Source organism: Dendropsophus ebraccatus, chromosome 1, assembly GCF_027789765.1.
Source record: "Dendropsophus ebraccatus isolate aDenEbr1 chromosome 1, aDenEbr1.pat, whole genome shotgun sequence".
Lineage (NCBI taxonomy): Eukaryota > Metazoa > Chordata > Amphibia > Anura > Hylidae > Dendropsophus > Dendropsophus ebraccatus.
This window is the reverse complement of record NC_091454.1, coordinates 192389748-192410831: the sequence shown is the minus strand read 5'-3', so window position 1 is coordinate 192410831 and position 21084 is coordinate 192389748. Positions and strand designations below refer to the sequence as shown.

At 43.4% G+C, this 21084-nt stretch overlaps 2 protein-coding genes across 2 annotated transcripts in view; both read left to right on the top strand.

Moving 5' to 3' along the window:
* LOC138765969 (gastrokine-2-like) overlaps positions 1–21084 on the top strand; it is a 69478-nt gene that overhangs the window by 19293 nt on the left and 29101 nt on the right. The gene's annotated exons all lie outside the window — the stretch shown is intronic.
* LOC138765994 (gastrokine-1-like) lies at positions 4625–10327 on the top strand. Its single transcript, XM_069943246.1, has 6 exons — positions 4625–4698; positions 5313–5354; positions 5621–5758; positions 6836–6937; positions 9375–9498; positions 10171–10327. The coding sequence occupies exons 1-6, from the start codon at positions 4687–4689 to the stop codon at positions 10236–10238; spliced, it is 486 nt and encodes a 161-aa protein (XP_069799347.1). The 5' UTR covers positions 4625–4686; the 3' UTR covers positions 10239–10327.

Below are 21084 nucleotides of genomic sequence, written 5' to 3'. Positions count from 1 at the left end.
ACGAACGACGAGCGAGAAATCGTTCATTTTGATCTCTCAACATGTTCTTAAATCGTCGTTCGTCGTTCGCTAAAAATTCGCAGATCGTTTTGTGTACTTTCAAAGATTCACCCTATGTAAAAGATGGGCTTAAGCAACCTTAAAAACGATCGCATTAACGATTTTTCTTACAAATTTTCTTACGATTTTTCTAACGATTTATTCGTCTAAATGCTGATCATTATAAAAACCAAATCGTTGCTTTAAAATGGTTAAACGATCGATTGGGCGAATTATCGCTCCGTGTAAACGTAGCATCAGACTCTCCTCAATGTATATTGCTCAGTGAAGATGCAAAACTGCAAGCTCTTAAAGCAGGGAACCTTTGGCCCTCCAGATGATCATTCCCATCATGCTAAAGCTTCGGCTGCCCAGGCATGATGGAAATTGTAGTTTTGCAACAGCTGGAGGGCTGAAGATTCCCCTTCCCTGTCTTAAAGGAACATCACACATAAACAACATTAGTCTGATGGTGTAGTCCATAATGGGACCTAAAGGGAATGTGTCATCAGATAAGTACTTATTGTTTAAATAAATATACATATATATGTATTTAAATCTATCTATTTATTCCTGATATCTTAAAGTTTTCATTCTAGCAACTAAACCTAAAAGGGTTATCCAGAAATTGAAAAAATATAGCTGCTTTCTTCCAAATATAGCACCAGGGGTGCTTCAGACCTTGTGGGGTACTACAACCTAGCTTCATTTACTTCAATGGAACTGAGCTGCAACACCACACACAAATAAGAGTGGCACTGTGTCTTTTTTACGTTTTTTTTCTATGCTAGATAACCCCTTAAAGGGGTACAACGGTGAGATTTTTTTTTTTTACGTATAAATCAATTGATGTCAGAAAATTATAAAGATTTGTAGTTTACTTCGATTTAAAAATCTCAAGTCTTCCAGTACTTATCAGCTGCTGTATGTCCTGCAGGAAGTGGTGTATTCTTTCCAGTCTGACACAGTGCTCTCTGCTAGATAATAGAAACAGCACGCTATGACACCAATAGCTCCTTTTCGGAAAGTTTCTTTACTCAAACTTTTTTCTTTGTATATCAGGCAAACAAATTTTTCACAAAAAAAGAAACCTCTCTCTGCTGCCACCTCTGGCCATGCCATGAACTGTCCAAAGTAGAAAAGGTTTTTAATGGGGATTTGCTTCTGCTCTGGACAGTTCCTGACATAGACAGAGGTGGCAGCAGAGAGCACTGTGTCAGACTGGAAAGAATACACCACTTCCTGCAGCACATACAGCAGCTGATAAGTACTGAAAGACTAGAGATAGTTAAATTTAGTCATTTACAAATATGTATAACTTTCTGACATCAGTTGATTTGAAAATTTTTGCCCTTTAAATAAGACTGCCACTTCATCCTCTGTAGAGGAAACTTTTCAGTAGTCTCCTTAGTGTAATTAAAAGTAGGATTATAATGAAAGCGGACGGAAATATATAGCTAATACAGTATCCACCATCCATAGTAGATAATGGTCGCAGGTCCCCTCTTCCTTTCCTCTGCACAGGTCACAGAACATGCCTGATACACTCTCCCTTATAGGTCAATCAGTCAGCTCCTATGGCTGCTGTCAGCAGTGCAGAACAGAAGCTCTGGCATTATGGCTGCCCCCATAGATGACATGCATATTAGACAAACAGAAAAGAATAAAAAGTAAATACAAATACTTTATAATACTCTATAGGCTAGCTTGATTTTTATACTTCCAATTCAGCTTTGCCGAACCATCTGCAGTATACTACTGTACGTTACACTGCACCAAGGCTATTGGGAAAGACAGCAATGAATCAGATTCTTATCAATGATTCCAGCCCAATCTGTCAACACATAAGTTTTTATCTTTGGTTTTGGACATCAAACAGTTTAGTGGATCCAGTCCAGCATGGGACGTGTGTGCTTATTGTATCTCTTGGCTTCTATATACTGATTAAGTCAGTAGTGTCAGCGGCTTAGGCAATGGGTTATCTAGAGTAAAGATGGTTTGGTTGGGAAGGGCCACTGGTACCAAGGACATGCCAAAAGAAATTCTAGAAAAATATTTAGCTTGTGGACCCGGGTGTTACTGGATGAAGGGATAAATAGTCGGGTAGAGCTTACTGATTTATATGGATTACTATGTACTATACTATATTATAACATAAAACTATATATAATATAACTTAAAGGGGCATATATGCCTTTTCAAAAGGGGAGGAGAGAAAGCTGCAGCCAAACACAGCAAGTTAAATGCTACTAGGTAATAGGCTGTATCCCTGTTTTCCAGGCGGCATCGGGAGTCAAATGCCGATGGTTTGAGTTCGAACAAACCTGAAAATTAGCGCTGTACTCTTGACATGACTAGTATGGTAAATAGTACCATACCCCATGAAGTTACAACTGGGGGGAGGGGGGGGGGGCATCTTTTCTAAAAATGCACTCCTTAGTTCTCAGAAATTTGTGAAAAAAAAATTGATAACTGGGTGTTACTAGTCCTCACTAGTGATGAGCGAACATCCTGATGTTTGGTTCGGATCCCAAACACGAATATAAAAAAAAAATTATTGTGGTCGGTGCGCGTGCGTGTTCGGCAAACATTCACGAACAAATAACGAAGCACAGTAGACGCGTACGTTTCGGTGTGTACAGATTACCAGGCGCAAAGCGCAAATTATGAAATAGCGGAGCAATTGCGAGGTGTATAGCATTAGCATATCTTTTATTTGCCCCTGGGTATATACTGGCAATCACTGGCACACAGCAGAGCCAGACAGAAAGATTAATGAAAAAAAAAAAAAAATTAGCCCTAAAAAGGACTGTTGGGTTTTTAAGATTTTTTCACAGAGGACACCTGGTCACTACAGCGTTAAGAAATGAATCCTAATGGTGCTAAAACGCTGGATTCAGTCACTGAGAATTTCACAACATTTTAAGCCCTACTCGGCCAGCTCTCCCTCCCTACACTGACTAACTACCACTGTGAATATTACTGGGTAAATAAATTCAGATGCTGTCCCTGCTCGTATCACTCTCCCTACTGAACGGCTCAAGAATCAGGAAAGACTGCGAGAAAATTCACCTCAGTGACTCGTTTTTATAGCATGTACGTAATGTACGTAATGACACTACAGCATCATTGGTGACAGGTTGTGTTGAGATACAATGTCCAAACAAAAAGGAGATACATATGTACAAGTACATATCCACAGGTAGCACATTTCTGGAGCGCTGGGCTCCCTTTCTCAAACCTAAGGATAGTGTTGAGAGAAACACTTAAATGCTCCAGTGCTTGTTACTCAAGTCGGGCATATTTTTCTTTTTAACTCTGAAGACTATTTTCGTACAGCGCTGGGTGGTGCTGTTCCTCTGTTATTTCTCCGGAATATTCATGACTAAATTGACAATTGGGAGTTACTTGCCACCTTGTCAAAGAGGTGTGTCCCAGCACAGTCTGATGTTATCAGCACTGATTGGACAGGATTAGTGTTTAGGCATACACCCCAACTGGTATTGCCCAATTGTCATTTTAAAGATCCACTTTAAAGTCATAGCATATGGGACATAGTGGGATGACACTATAGTCATTCATCTATTTTCCATTACTCCTTAAGTCAAAAGTTAAGGTCCCCAGATACCTTAAATAACTGACGTCTGAGCGTCAGTTATCTTCCCTCGACCAGCCCCCATCCTCCCCATACACAGGAACGTTCAGCATGGCTGAGCGCTCCTGTTTTCTTTATAGGGTGGATTATCACTCCCAGAACAAAGGGGTCGGGCAGTGATTTTCCTTATCCCTATCTCCACTGACGTCATCTGTTGGTGGTTGGTTGGAATAGCCTCATAAACCTTATACTGACGGTCAAACCCATTGCAAGTGGCGGGCACGGAAGAGAAAAGTATAAGGTATATAGGGACCTTTAGGAGCTCACAACCTATAGCACATTATTTTCATTAATTAAAAAAAAAATCTCACAGATTCCCATTGCACATATTGACATTTTTTGTTAGGATTTTAAATATTTTAATTTGGTTTAGTTTAGTTTTTAATTGTAACAATTGAATTTTCTCACCTAATAAAATGATTAAGTTACATGATAAAGTTACATTGCAACAAAAGCCAAAGATACCATTGTTATATCATGGCAACACTGGTTATCTCAGCATACTGAATGAGAGGTACCCTTAAAAAGTTCTTTATTTGAATGTATATTCCAATTAGTTTTTACAGTACTTATAGCCACAACATTTAATAGTTTGTTTGCTTATGTCAAGACTCATGTTGTATGGGTCGAAGCTCACAACAAAGTTCCCTAGGGACCTCAGGGTGATCTGTGGATCATTCCTATGCTCCAATTTCAGCCCACTATTCAGATGTAACTTTTTGACTTGGCCGCACACCGTACCTTGTATTGCACAATGTAAACTTAAAAACAATGGAACCTTTATCAAATTGTGCCTGGTCACTTCCATATCTATGTTTAATAAGATAAATAAAATATTGCATTGTGTCTTTTTCATTACAAGGTGGACACATTCCAAGAATTCCATTCAATTCAGTGTGCTTGTCCTTTCTTCTGTATATAAAGGAGACCAAGAGAGGGGTCTGTACCTTTGATTTCATTCTAAGCTTCTCTTCCTGGAGAGACAACCAAAAATGAAGACCTTGGTATGTATTTACCACCGAAATTATTGCTATGGCTAATGGCTGATACAATTTAGATGATAAATTTATGGTATAAAGCCAGCCAGTGGGGTATCTGGGGCCCACCAGAGGAAATAATCCTGGGGGCCCACCAATGAAGAACCAATGAGACACGACATATCGGTCAGTGTTTGTGCAGGTTCTAAGATTGGGGGCCCACCGGAGGATCCCCCCGTCCTCTGGTGGGCCAGTCCAACACTGTATACACAGTGACACTGCATATATGATAACCTTCCATTTGTAGCAAGTTATATCATTTGAACCTCACCAAGTAAGTATTATGGCTTTGAAGTCAGTCTTCCTACTGTATCCTCTTCCTCAGCTCCCTGCTCAGAGGTGGTAATACTGACGGCCGTAATACTGACGGCCAGCTGGCTGTCAGCATTACCACTTCTCTAAAGGGAGCTCAGGAGAAAGAGAGAAAGAAGGTCTAGAGGTATCAGTTCTACAACAAGACCCCATTGGATGGAATAGCATTTCTTGCAGTGCATTATATATCAGACACTTTTTCTGGATGTAACACAAATGCAATGTGAACCCGGTGTAATAAACATATTGTTCATATGTTTCACTCTTAGGTGATTTTCGCTGCTCTCCTTGGAACTCTGCTTGCTAATGATGTAAGTATACACATAATATTTGCCATCTAAATACTATATATATATATATATATATATATATATATATATATATATATATATATATATATGTAATTTATCCAGTTCTGTCCTGGTATTGCTTGGTTCTACTTATTCCTGAAGCAGAACAGTTGAGTTATCCGGCTCCACACATTGAACTGTTATGTTCTTACCAGTAGTTATCCATTTTCTTGGTTTTATTTGATATTTTAGAGGATTGTGAGTAACTTTCTTTATTTCTTCTGCAGAATGTCGATATTAACAATTCAGGGAACGATGGTAGCAATGTGCACCAGACTGTGAACATCAACAACCAGGACCAAGTGGCCCATGTGAACAATATAAATGGCTGGAACTCCTGGGACTCCATCTTTGACTATGGAAGAGTAAGCAAGTTACGTGGGAGATTTATCAAACATGGTGTAAAGTGAAACTGGCTCAGTTGCCCCTAGCAACCAATCAGATTCCACTTTTCGTTCCTCACATATTCTTTTGAAAATTAAAGATGGAATCTGATTGGTTGCTAGGGGCAACTGAGGCAGTTCTACTTCACACCGATTTGATAAATCTATCCTATTGTATATATAGCGCTGCACATACAGCAACAGATGTAACACATTGAAGCAACTACGTATAACAGTATAGTGTTGTCCATGTGAACTTATACTCTCTAGGTCAGTGCTTTTCAATTCCAGTCCTCAGGCCTCACCAACAGGTCATGATTTGAGGATATCCCATACAAAAGACACCTTTGCTAATACCTGATGTACTGACTATAATTATGTCACCTGTGAGATACTAAGGAAATCCTCAAAACATGACCTGTTGGTGAGGCCTGAGGACTGGACTTGAGAAGCACTGGTTTAGGGCATATGGAATACACATAAGAATTACCAGTCTTTTTTTAAAGTATTCATAGCCTACATAAAGAAGATTTGCACTTTCTTTTGGACCCATTCCTAATTTTGGCTTATGAATTGTAATGCAAAATATTGACCAACATACTGCCACATAAAAGTAACCTTATTAGTAGAGGTTTAAGGGTTTATGAAGAATTAGGAAAACATAGCTGATTTCTTCGAAAAACAGTGCCACGCCTGACCTAAGGTTGTGTGTGGTATTGCAACCTGGCTCTATTCACTTCAATGGAACTCAGCTGCAATACCACACCCACGCTGAGGACAAGAGTGGCACTGTTTCTGGAAGAAAGCAGGCAAGTTTTTTTTAAATTATAACGTAGCATTGTTTGCTAGTTATAAATCCATTTTTCTGTTAGCTACAATTAAAATCAACTGCATATTGGGGGAAATATACACCATCCTTGCAAGACCTATTGAGAAAAGTAATGTCTTGTACCTATTAGTCAATTCATTCTTTCATTTGTTCATTCTTCTTCCTTACACAGTTTTGACATCAAGGCAATGGCTGAGTGTATAATATGCTTCATTCTCTTTAACTTAAAGGGTGTATTTGCAACCAGACCTTATGGAAAGAAGGAGTGCGTGGTGACAAAAATGGATATGACTGTCTTTCCCAGCCTGGAGGTGCTCGGCCAACAGAAACCTGTAAGGAGTTCAATAACTTACTCTTATATTAGAAATAGAAATATGTTAGAAATAACCTACTCTTATATTAGAAATAGAAATATATTAGAAATAACCTACTCTTATTTTAGAAATAGAAATATATTAGAAATAACCTACTCTTATATTAGAAATAGAAATATATTAGAAATAACCTACTCTTATATTAGAAATAGAAATATATTAGAAATAACCTACTCTTATATTAGAAATAGAAATATGGTGTCATGATCGCGCCTGAAAAGGCATCAGTGCCACCCTCTGTGGCGAAGATCTGACCTCTGCGCTAAAGACTGTGCTTTTGGCCATGATCCGTTCCTGGTTTTATTATGTTCTTTGCCTATGTCTTTTGTGATCGGTCCATGTTTTCTCTGTTCTCCCTGCACTTTCCTTTGCTGTGGCTTTCTCACTAATTGTCTCTGCTGTGTTGTGATTGACAGGTCTCTTCACCTCTGGCTTTCTGTGATTCTCTTGTGTGTTTCTCCTGTTCTTCCTATCTGCTTGGAGTCCGGGACTTCTGCTCCCTTATAAGCTTCTCCCTCCAGCCTGGGCTCTTGATAGCTTTGTCCAGCTAGTCTCTTCAGCTAGATCCAGCCTTTGTCATATTGTCTGTTTTCTGATCCCTTTGCTTGTTTCTCTCCAGTCTTTGTTTTTTGAGTTCAGTGTTCCTTGCTCTGTTCTCAGTTCATATTGTTTTGTCTCTGGCTTCTGTTTCACCATTTACCTTGTCTACTGTCTGTTATAGTGCCTTGTCCTAGTATCTCCTTTCCGTGTGTATTAGTGATTCTGACCTCTGCATTTTGTGACCTCGACCTTTCTTGTGGATTTTGCTTCTTTACTTCTGCTGCCCATTTGTTGCCAACCTTGCCCGCTGACTATTCTTTTATTGTGTGAGTTTTGTCTTGTCTTGTTTCGTGTTTGCACGTACTGCAGTGTAGGGAACGCCGCCCAGTTGCGGATGGTCATTTAGGACCTGCACTGCAAGTAGGTAGGGACAGCGTGGGGGTTGTTAGCCATAGGGCCCACTTGTCCTGTGTCTTTGTTCCCTGGGGCCCTGACATGAGTTAAAGGATTTTTGACCAATGCTAATTCATCTTGAGGCAATAGTTTAGATTCACTTTAATAAGGAATATGAAGAATTGGGGGCCCCATAGCACAGCTAAGAGTTGGGCAGCATGTAGGCTCTATCAGCACTACACCTCTAACCTTGCAGGACTGGGGGTCCTAGTGTCCCCTATTTTACGCTTCATTTTTAGTTGCGTTGTACTTGTTATTATATTGGTAATATATAAAGCACTGAATTTTATGTGATATTAAAGGGGTACTCCAGCGTGGGGGCTATTTTTAGATGTGGCCGGGGAGGAGGTGGCTGAAAAAAAAGACGTCCACTCACCTCCCCGGATCCCGCCTCCTTCACTGAGTGGCTGAGCGGACCTGAGACGTCACGTCTTGGGCCCGCGTCAGACACCCGGAAGTGGCCGAGAACCGGGCACCGGAGCGCCGCGATGCGGGACCCGCCGCTGGAACCGGGGAGGTGAGTGGATGTCTTTTTTTTTTTCAGCCACCTCCTCCCCGGCCACATCTAAAAATAGCACCCACACTGGAGTACCACTTTAATATGGGAGTGTATGGGGTCATCTAATAGAGCTTCAATAAAAAACTGTTATAGTAATTTCAGAGGATGTATTAAAGGGGCTCTCACAAAGACCACCCCTTTTCATTGAAGGTTAGGAGGCCATGTCTGACCTGACATTTCCCCTCTACCACCTATTCACTTTTATTGTAGTGTGGACATGGAGGTAGGATCTTATCTATGGCACATACATTATATGCCTTTATAGGGCATGTAGACATTGGTTGTATTCATGAGACAAACCACATAAATTTAGGCTATGTTCACACACAGTATTTTAGCTCAGTATATTGGTCAGTATTTTTACAACCAAAACCAGGAGTGGATTGAAAACAGAGGGGGAGATTTATCAAACATGGTGTAGAGTGAAACTGGCTCAGTTGCCCCTAGCAACCAATCAGATTCCACCTTTCATTCCTCAGACTCTTTGGAAAATGAAGGTGGAATCTGATTGGTTGCTAGAGGCAACTGAGCCAGTTCTATTTTGCATTAGTTTGATAAATCTCACCCTATGTTCACACACTGCTGAAATTTAGTGGATGGCCCTCATTTAACAGCATATAAAGGCCGTTATTTCAAAACAACCGCCGTTATTTTAAATTAACGGCAATCATTTGCCATTTAATGGGGGTCATCCACTAAATTTCAACAGTGTGTGGACAGTCTTTCTGTGTTTTCAATCCACTCCTGGTTTTGGTTGAGAAATACTGATCAAAAATAGTGGGAGGATAGCCCTAAACTAAAATAATTTTTGTTGACTTTATATAATTTCTTCAATTTATTTAGGTCTCATCACGTCTCTTCAAGTTCAATGCCAACAAAGTTCCCATTGCTAATATCGGCATATACGGAGTCTATGTTGAAGCCCTGTGTCGGGGAATCCCTTCCTACACAGCTGATGTAAACCAAGGTGAGGCCTGGAGTCCTTTTATTAACATAAGCCAGACTAGTGTATAGGGGTGCATTTGGGGAATCCATTATAATTTTTCGGTTATTCAATTCAAAACCTACTGGACGGGTGGAAAGCAAGGACTGGCTGGTTGATGTAATACCATGGACAATCACTGACTCAACTTTTTGGTTTGGAGTTGAGGGTGTCCAAGCATTTTAATAGACACAGCAAACCATTATTTTAGGTTGTAATTAGAGATGAGCGAACCGGGTTGGGGTTTGAGTCAATCCGAACCCGAACGTTCGGTATTTGATTAGCGGTGACTGCTGAACTTGGATAAAGCTCTAAGGTTGTCTGGAAAACATGGATACAGCCAATGACTATATCCATGATTTCCACATAGCCTTAGGGCTTTATCCAAGTTCAGCAGCCACCGCTAATCAAATGCCGAAAGTTCGGGTTCGGATCGACTCGAGTATGCTCGAGGTTCGCTCATCTCTAGTTGTAATATAATAGAATCTCCATATGTGATTATTGTGCAAGGATTAATCCTAGCATAAATCCTATACAATCTAAAGAATGAATTAATTATATTCAATCTAAAATGAATGATTAAAAAAGACAAGAAAATTGCAAAATACGTTACACGGGGCTGTTGAACCTAACTTGCTCTTGTTTTTTCTCTTGCAGTGGATGAATATTACGTTTGTAACCCCAACAGCATCATTACTATTTTAGGCATCACTTTCTGCTTTTAATTCAGTATGGCATCTCTTTGTACTGAATTCTTTGCATTTTCTGTAATTTTTTTTTTTTTTTTTAACTATAAATAAAGCATTTACATAAATTCCTGGTTTTGCTATTGTGCTATGTATCATAAGTAAGAGAAATCAAACATTACAGAGAGGTATAATATAGTATAAAATATTAGAACCTATAAAGCAAAAAAAACAACAGCAAAACTTGGCATTGTCAAGACAAGACAAATACAAAGACTGACGAACATTTAACCCTGACACATACAAAAGAGACACCACAATGATGTATATAGAAAAATGCACAGTGAACAAGTAAACAGTTTTCTTGTTTTTTTTTCAAAAAATATGTAAAAGTAATCCATAATGCAGATGTGGAGTGTAAAGGAATAAATGCCAAACTACATGGTGGCCACAGAAGTGCTGCAATCCTCCAGAAACATTTCTGGGAAACATTGCTTTGTGTTTGTAAGCATTGTTCTGCTGAAGAAGCCATTTAAAAGCCATGTAAGACAAAACATGTGGCCACGGGATATCCTGTACTTATCACTGAGCTGTAAGTGTCTGTGTTCCACTTACACCGGTGCAGGGACCGCCTTATTGGTTGTCCGCAGCCGCCTATGGCTGACCGAGGCAAGTAGGCAGAGACAGAGGGTGGGAACAGCCAGGGCTCACTGCCTGTCTATATCTGTCTGACTGCCAGCTTTTGCATCCTAGAGCAAGAAATAAGGTGAAGACCTTAATGGCACTTAAAGGGCTCTTAAAACTTGTAAAAATGTGCCATGATTTAGCAAATCTGTCCCATTATGTTACACTACTGGAAGGCTGTCCGGGAAAAGTAGCAATGAATCAGATGCATATCTATGATTCCAGCCCAATCTGTCAACATGTTCATTTTTGTCTGTGGGTTGGAACGACAAACTGTTTAGTTGATCTCGCCACAAGAAGTGTATTCTTATTCTATCTTTTGGCTTCAATACAAAAATTGACACAGTAATGTCAGTGGGTAAAGCCAATGAGTTACCTAGAGTTAAAATGGTCTTATTGGGAAAGGTAAGTGGTACCAATGACAGGCCAAAAGAAATCGGAAAATAAATAAATAAATAAATACAGGGGTGCCTTGGATTACGAACATAATTCGTTCCGGGACCGCGCTTGTAATCTAAATCCACTCTTAAACCAGAGCAAATTTTCCCATAAGAAATCAAAGAAATGCAGACAATTGGTTCCACACCCCAAAAATAATGATTTATTATTCTGAATAACATGTAAAACAGATGAAACAAACATTCAGAAACAGCAGAATATGTGATATTATAAGTTACTGTACAGTAATGGAGAGGATGGGAAACACAAGGGCTGACAGAGACTGCAGGGTGCATGGAGGAATGAGCAGGGCATATGTGGGCAGCACTCTCTGTCCAGGGAGAGAGATGTTACAGCTATGAAGAGATTGCCTCCACAGTCCTGTCCCCTGATGTGAGCCCCAGCCTGAAGTGGATCTGCTGTGATTTGGAAGGTGAGGAAGACTTCCTGGGTCAGAGTACAGTGCTGTAGACCCCGCTGTGCAGACCATGCCCCTCCCCCACTCGCGCTCCCACCCAGTACAGGGAGCTCTTAAACCAAAGCAATGCTCTTAAACTAAGTCACAATTTTGAAAATCTGTGAGCTTTTAACCCCTAGACGACCCTGGACGTAGGGTTACGTCATGGAAGTCTGTCCCCAGACGACCCATGACGTAACCTTACGTCATGGGTGGTATTCCCGCTATGAAGCGCGCTCCGGAGCGGAGCGCGCTTCATAGGAGGTGGGGGCCGGCTGCAGTGAGCAGCCGGGACCTCACCGGTAATGACACGCTGCAGCGATCGCGCTGCCGCGTGTCATTAACCCCTTAAACGCCGCGATCGCGGCGCGACCGCAGCGTTTAAGTGTAAGTGACAGGGGGAGTCCCCTGTCACTTACCGATCGGGACCCCCGCAGTGTGACTGCGGGGGTCCCGATCGTTGAAACGGGCCGCCGGAGGTCTCTCACCTGCCTCCATGCGGTCCGATCGGCGATCTGCTACACTGAGCCTGCACAGGCAGGCTCAATGAGCAGAGCGCCGATAACACTGATCAATGCTATGCCTATGGCATAGCATTCATCAGTGTATAAATCAAACTAATGTATGTAGAAGTCCCCCAAAGGGACTTCAAATGAGTAAAAAAAAAAAGTTCAAAACACTAACACACTACCCCAAAACCCCTCCCCCAATAAAAGTCTAAATCACCCCCCTTTCCCATTATATAAATAAAACATATAAAAATAAATAAATAGATAAACATATAATATACCGTAGCGTGCGTAATTGTCCGATCTATTAAAATATAACAAGCGTCATTGCGAACGGTGAACGGCGTACACGAAAAGAGGGGAAAAAGTGCGCAGATTACCGATTTTATGTTACATTATATATTAAAAAAAATCAATAAAAAGTGATCAAAACGTCCGATCTTCACAAATATGGTATTAATAAAAACTAGAGATCATGGCGGAAAAAATGACACCCCATACAGCCCCATAGGTGAAAAAATAAAACCGTTATAAGCGTCACAATAGGCCCATTTTATTAATATTTAATTGCCAAAAAAAAGGATTTCATAAAAAAAAAAAAATATAACATTAGAGAATCTGTGTAACCTGCATATGGTTGTGTTCGGACTGACCTATAGCATAATGGTATCATGTCGCTTTTACCATATAGTGCATTACATAGACACAGGAACCCCCCAAACGTTACCATATTGCATTCTTTCTTACGATTTCACCTATTTATATCTTCATAAATAATATATTTGGAATTCCATCATACATGTTATGGTAAAATGAATGACGCCATTACAAAGTACAACTATTCCTGTAAAAAACAAGCACTTACATGGCTTGTAGATGGAAAAATGAGAGTGCTAGAGCTCTTAGAAGGGAAGGAGGGAAAAACGAAAGCACTAAGATCAAAATTTGCGCGGTCCACTGGGTCATTTTGGGCCTGGTCCTCAAAGGGTTAAACCAAAACGCTCTTAAATCAAGGTACCACTGTATATCTATCTATACAGTGGTACCTTGGTTTAAGAGTAACTTAGCTTAAGAGCGTTTTGGTTTAAGAGCTTGCAGTTTTTCAAAATTGTGACTTGGTTTATGAGCATTGCTTTGGTTTAAGAGCTCCCTGTACTGGGTGGGAGGGGGAGTGGAGGAGGGGCATGGCCTGCATAGCGGGGTCTACAGCCCTGTACTCTGACCCAGGAAGTCTCCCTCATCTTCCAAATCATAGCAGATGAACTTCAGGCTGGGGCTTGCATCAAAGGACAGGACTGTGAAGGTAATCTCTTCATAGCTGTTACCCCTCTCTCCCCGGACAGAGAGTGCTGCATGTATGTGCCCACTAGTGATGAGCGAGTACTAAAATGCTCGGGTGCTCATTACTCGAGCCGAGTATTTCCTGATACTCGAGTGCTCGTTTCGAGTAACGAACCCCATTGAAGTCAATGGGAGACTCGAGCATTTTTTGAGGGGACCCAAGTTCGGTAGAGGGAAGGTCATGTGAAAACCTGTCAACCTCAGAAATTGATGGAAACACAACGGAAATGGACAGGAAACAGCAGGGGCAGCATGTATGCATGCCTCTGAGGCTGCCTAATGGCACCATTATGCCTAATTCTGTGCAACAGCCTGGTTAAAACAGAGGTAGGCATTGAGAACACAGGGAACCATTAAAACAGAGGTAGCTTATCATGAACCACCCAAAAATTCAGCCTGACACAGCATATCGGTGAGGACAGAGTGAACAAGGTAGAAGTGGTAGCCAGTCAGCCTTCCAGTATGGATGCCAGTAAAGGCCCAGCAGTAGTCAACATGGATGCCAGTAAAGGCCCAGCAGTAGTCAACAGGGATGCCAGTTAAGGGCCAGCAAAAAGGAGGCAAGGGCAGGCACACCTAGTGAGGCTCCCCAAAACTAGGCCAGACACTGCAGGGCCTTGAACACACAGAGAGCCATTACAAGTGAGTGAGGAAGCTAGTGAGGCTCCCCAAAACTAGGCCAGACACAGCATGGCATTCAGCACACAGAGAGCTATTACACGTGAGTGAGGAAGCTAGTGAGGCTCCCCAAAACTAGGTCAGACAGTGCAGGGCCTTGAACACACAGAGAACCATTACAAGTGAGTGAGGAAGCTAGTGAGCCTCCCAAAAATTAGGCCAGACACTGCATGGCATTCAGCACACAGAGAGCCATTACAAGTGAGTGAGGAATCAAGTGAGCCCACCCAAAAATTGGAGTGAGTCCAGGGGCTGGGATATGTAGTGGACATGAACCTGGGTGCTGACAGCTAACTGGCTAGGCCTGCTCTCACTCATCACTCACCATCAAGAGTACACTTGATGCCTCTCGACCGGGGGTGGTGAGGCTCCGGCCACGGCTAGATCAAAAAAATAAAATAAAACAGCAGGCTGGTTGGCGGGGGCGCGATCGGCAGGCCCCCGGGAACCAGTCCAGCTCCTCTGCAGACGTAGTGTGACGTCAGGCAGTGAGGACACATAGAACAATACAGTCTTCTTAAGAGGCCCTGGAATTTGAGAACACGGGGACCCATTAAAACAGAGGTAGCATGTCATGAACCACCCAAAAATTCAGCCTGACACAACATGGCGGTGAGAACAGAGCGAACAAGGTAGAAGCTGTAGCCAGTTAGCCTTCCAAAAATTATACCAGACCTAGCATGGCATTGGGCACACAGAGAATCCTTAAAAGAGAGTGAGGAAGCATGTGAGCTTCCCAAAAATTAGGGCAGAAGCAGCATGGCCTTGAGCACCCAGATAACCATTACAAGTCAGTGAGGAAGCAAGTGAGCCTCCCAAAAATTAGGCCAGACACAGCAGGGCCTTGAACACACAGATAACCATTACAAGTAAGTGAGGCAGCAAGTGAGCCTCCCAAAAATTGGAGTGAGTCCAGGGGCTGGGATATGTAGTGGACATGAACCCGGGTGCTGACAGCTAACTGGCTAGGCCAGTTGTCAGTCAGCACTCACCATCAAGGGTACACTTGATGCCTCTCGACCGGGGGTGGTTAGGCCCCGGCCACGGCTAAACAAAAAAAACTAAAATAAAACAGCTGGCTGGTTGGCGGGGGCGCGATCGGCGGGCCCCCGGCAACCAGTCCCCCTCCTCCGCAGACGTAGTGTGACGTCAGAGCATGGCAGTGAGGACACAGAGAACAATACAGTCTGCTTAAGAGGCCACGGATTTTGATCAAATACACTTTTAATCCTTTAAAGAGTCTCTAAGAGACTGCAAGTGCGGTAGCCTGTTTATTAAAAAGACCTGGTCAATCCTGCCTTCAAAAAGGCTACTACAACATCCAAGGAAGGAAAGAAGCTACTGGTAAAAGGCCTGGTCAATCCTGCCTTCAAAACGGCTAAAACATCCAAGGAAGGTAGAAGGTGCTGTTCAGCAGTTTTAGCACCACCTGTTGGCGCTTACCCACGGGAGTGCTGCTGCGCCTAAAACTAAAATAGCCGGATTATGGCTAGATTTAGCCTCACACCCTCATGCAGTTGTGCGTGATAGGCATCTTTTTGGAGGTAGGGACGAAGAATAACAATGCAGTCTTCTTAAGAGGCCCCCAGCTAAAAAATGAAAGGACGGCAGAGAACCCCCGCAAGTTGACATCCACAGATTATATGGTTTGAAATAGATAACACAAGGATGCTAAATTAGGATCCACAATTTTCACTGTCTGTTCCTTTGAACAGTGGCGTGTATCTTGGAGATACAATAGATGACCAGACAGCCGTGCAAAATTGCACTTGAATTGAAGTCGATTTGATTTTAAAATTTAAATTGAAGGTTAGAAAATAAAAAAACATAAAATGGCCATTACCGGCCTTTAGATGAGGCAGGCGTGGAACCTCACAAAAATTAGGCCTGACACAGTAGAGTAAGAGTAAAAAAAAAAAAAAAAAATAGCTGGCTGGTTGGCGGGGGCGCGATCGGCAGGTCCCCGGCAACCAGTGCCGCTCCTCCGCAGACGTAGTGTGATGTCAGAGCACGGCAGTGAAGACGCAGAGAACAACAAGGCAAGGGCAGGCACACCAGTAGTCTACATGGATGCCAGTTAAGGCCCAGCAACAATGAGGCAAGGGCAGGCACACCAGTAGTCTACATGGGTGCCAGTTAAGGCCCAGCAACAACGAGGCAAGGGCAGGCACACCAATAGTCTACATGGCTGCCAGTTAAGGCCCAGCAACAATGAGGCAAGGGCAGGCACACCAGTAGTCTACATGGATGCTAATTAAGGCCCAGCAACAACGAGGCAAGGGCAGGCACACCAGTAGTCTACATGGATGCCAGTTAAGATCCAGCAACAACGAGGCAAGAGCAGGCACACCAGTAGTCTACATGGATGCCAGAGGTAGGCATATGGACCACAAATCATTTGGTACGAAATGGACAAAACAATGAGGCAAATTTAGGGTCACCAGTAAACTATAGGCCCAGCAGTAGTCGACATGGATGCCAGTTAAGGCCCAGCCAAAAGGAGGCAAGGGAGGCACACCAGTAGTCACCATGGATGGCAGAGGTAGGCATATGGACCACAAATCATTTGGTTTGAAATGGACAAAACCGAGGTTGACATCTGGCATTCCACAACGGCTCTGCGTTGCTGGTAAACCCTGGCTACCATCTGGAAGGTGGAATTCCACCTCGTGGGCACGTCACACAGCAGTCTGTAAGCCGGCAGTTGCAAGCGCCTTTGCACTGCTTTAAGGGTGGCAGCATCCGTGGTTGACTTGCGGAAATGCGTACAGATGCGCCGCACCTTGGTGAGCAAGTCAGCCAAATTGGGGTAGGTCTTAAGAAACAACTGCAACACTAGGTTGAACACGTGGGCCAGCAGTGAAGTTCTATGCAGGATGTACTACAAATCCCAGCAATACAGTGTAGTACCCACTAGTTTTGGGGGGGCTGTATGATACAATCCGGCTAGGCCAGCTGTCAGTCACCATCAAGGGTACACTTGATGCCTCTCCACCGGGGGTGGTGAGGCCCCGGCCACGGCTAGACAAGAAAAAATAAAATAAAACAGCTGGCTGGTTGGTGGGGGCGCGATCGTCGGGCCCCCGGCAACCAGTCCCGCTCCTGTAGCAGTTGGGGTAACATTCCCTGAATCACGTGACTCCCCACTCCTACCCCCAGCACCCTTTCAATTTTCAATTTGAATGTAGCAGTTGGGGTAACATTCCCTGCATAATGTGACTCACCACCTCTCCCCCCACCGCTTTTTTGATTTTGAAATTGACTTTGATCCTTGAGCATCTGGCAATTGTCTCAGCACACAGAGAGCCATTACAAGTGAGTGAGGAAGCAAGTGAGCCCACCCAAAAATTGGAGTGAGTCCAGGGGCTGGGATATGTAGTGGACATGAACCTGGGTGCTGACAGCTAACTGGCTAGGCCTGCTCTCACTCACCACTCACCATCAAGAGTACACTTGATGCCTTTTCGACCGGGGGTGGTGAGGCCCCGGCCCTGGCTAGACCAAAAAAATAAAATAAAACAGCAGGCTGGTTGGCGGGGGCGCGATCGGCGAGCCCCCGGCAATCAGTCCTGCTCCTCCGCAGACGTAGTGTGACGTCAGAGCATGGCAGTGAGGACACAGAGAACCATTAGAAGTGATACAGAAGCAATGCAGTGTAGTGCCCACTAGTTTAGGGGGGGGGGGCTTGACGGTGCTCTCTGGTATGGGCAACAACTGTACACATTTTGTCACCCCAATACAATGAGCAGTGAAGTAAGTTCTATGCAGGATGCACTACAACTCCCAGCTATACAGTGCAATAAACACTAGTTTAGGTAGTGCTATCTGGTATGGGCAACAACTGTACACGCTTTGTCACCCCAATACAATATGAGCAGTGAAGTAAGTTCTATGCGAGATGCACTACAACTCCCAGCTATACAGTGCAGTACACCAGGACGACCAGCCCCAAAATCAAAAAGGAGTACACTGAGCACTTCTTAGGGGTGTGTATGCAACACCTAATGTCCCCTTTCTGCCAGCAGCCGGTCACCACAGTGTGCTGGTTAAATCGCGGTAGCAGCACTGCAAGTCCCAGCCAGCAGTCTGTAGTAATAGTTTTAATAAAAGCTTTTAAGCCCTGAAAAGGTCTGTTTGTTAATATTACTAGTATTCCCTGCCTACTGGAACGCTAAATCCTACACTGACACTCTCCCTGACCAGCAGCAGCTCTGTTCCTGATCTCTCACAGCATGCGTCTGAAGCGAGCACTACCGGCGCCGAGTTTTATATGGCAGGGTCATCTGATCTGGCCAACCAATCGCTGCTATCGACATGTATGGGTCCCACGTCATTGCAGGATGTACCAAAGAGTCTCCTGCAAGCTTATTGGCTGCGAAAAAGCGCGCAAACTTACAGGAAACGGATGATGAGATTTCCTCGAGTATTGCGAGATGCTTGTCCGAGTAACGAGTACCATCGAGTACCCTAATACTCGATCGAGTACCAAGCTCGGACGAGCACTTTCGCTCATCTCTAATGCCCACATCTGCCCTGCTCATTCCTTCATACTCCCTGCAGTCTCTGTCAGTCCTTGTGTTTCCCATCCTCTCCATTACTGTACAGTAACTTATAATATCACATATTCTGCTGTTTCTGAATGATGTTTCATCTGTTTTACATGTTATTCAGAATAATAAATCATTATTTTCTGGGGGTGGAACCAATTGTCTGCATTTCTTTGATTTCTTATGGGAAAATTTGCTTTGGTTTAAGAGTGGATTTGGATTACAAGCACAGTCCCGGAACAAATTATGCTCGTAATACAAGGTACCACTGTATATATATGTGATGAGCCCCGTGGATGGTGTTATAGCGGTGGGACGGCCGGTCTCTTGCTAGATGGAAGTGTGACGCATCTCCTGTGGTGGATGACCGAGATACAGCTGGACCTTAAGACATTGTTGCCAGTGCCAGGTGGGCACACAGGTGTGATGGCACACCTGCTTTTAAGGTGTAAGGCTGGTTGTACCCTTTTCCCCTGTGGTCGGTGTCCTGTCGGGTTGCTACCGGGTCCCTTGGGATAGTGTAGTCAAGGATGTTGTAGTCACAGGTGGCTAGAGCAGTGTACTGACCCTTCCGAATAGTAGGACCCACCACCCACAGAGAGGGGAGATGTCCCAAGGTTGTGGTGTAGATGCTGTGCAGGTGGTGGTGAATAATCACAGACTCCATAGATAACGTTGACTTCGTTTACTATTGACGAATGTGCAACAGGTGATACAGGTGAGATATACACTTGATAAAGTTCAAATAAATACTTGAACATAAAACCACCAGATCTGCGTGATAAGTGCTGAGTAGGATATAGTAGAGTTGGTAGAGTTGTACTGAGGTAGGGTAGTAGAGAGGAGGGTGCCGTGAGAGTCTCAACCCGTAATGTGCTCTGCTGGGATGTTGGAGTGTAGAGAACAATACTTTTAGAAGAAGGAGACGAAGAATGAGAAAACCTGTGCCTGTGTATTGACCTTTCTAGAGTCTTCACACCACCTTATGCCCGCTAGCGTTGGCTGAACCCTACTATTTGGTGACACAGGCCCCAGACATTGTTACCTGGGATGATCAGAGTGCTTAGGGTTTCCTGGCTGACATTCACGCTGCGAGATGGAGTTCATGGACTTTTATAGTAACTTTGTTCCACCCGGATCAGTTCCTAGCTCTTTTGCTCTTTAGTGGATACTATCCTGCACTATCCTCCTAGTCCACGGCGTGGGTTGAGATGATCTGTTAGCTAGTCCTCTCCTAAGAGGCTTTAGCACTGCATAGTGCTGTGTATAGTTGCTGAGAAAAATTTGAAGCAGAGCACTGTCCTGCGTCCTACCCTTGCGGGGCACTGATTAAGACTAGACTCTTCTTCCTCTTTCCCGCGTGACTCACTTCCTATCCAGCGTGTAAGGCGCGCTGTGGTTGGGTGGAAAGAGTACAACAGAAGAGCAGGGAGAGGAGAGGTGATAGGACAGAAGAAAGTAAAGATCCTACTGGTTCACAGATTCTGGTACACGCAAACACAATAACCCTTTGAGACACTTCAGCTCTGCAGCTTTCACACTTTAATAATAATGCTATAATAATAATACTGCAATAAGACCACAAATAGTACAGACTTCTGCGAAGGGTGTGAACAACAGTAACACCCCTAGTGGGACACCACACACACACACACACACACACACACATATATATTTGCACAGGATTGGGCATAACTAAGAAGGTTGGACCCCCGGTGATCTCTAAGTTATGTCGCATATGTAGCTAATAGAGATGAGCGAACTGGGTTCGGGTTCGAGTCCATCCGAACCCGAACGTTCGGTATTTGATTAGCTGGGGCTGCTGAACTTGGATAAAGCTCTAAAGTTGTCTGGAAAACATGGATACAGCCAATAACTATATCCATGATTTCCACATAGCCTTAGGGCTTTATCCAACTTCGGCAGCCTAATCAAATGCCGAAAGTTCGGGTTCGGATGGACTCGAGCATGCTCGAGGTTCGCTCATCTCTAGTAGCTAATAGTAGTCTATGGGTCACTGAGGGGTCATGGCTATGCTTCAATTTCAGCCCACTATTCAGATGTAACTTTTTTTACTTGGCCGCACACCATACCTTGTATTGCACAATATGAACCAAAAACAACGAAACCTTTGTCAAATTGTGCTTGGTCACTTCCATATCTATGTTTAATAAGATAAAAAATTACATTGTGCCTTTTTCATCACAAGGTGGACACATTCCAAGACATAA

Coding starts and splice junctions, on each gene's coding strand:
- LOC138765994 (XM_069943246.1), top strand. Junction 6,938..9,374: donor TGCTCGGCCAACAGAAACCT/GTAAGGAGTTCA, acceptor CAATTTATTTAG/GTCTCATCACGTCTCTTCAA. Junction 9,499..10,170: donor CACAGCTGATGTAAACCAAG/GTGAGGCCTGGA, acceptor TTTCTCTTGCAG/TGGATGAATATTACGTTTGT.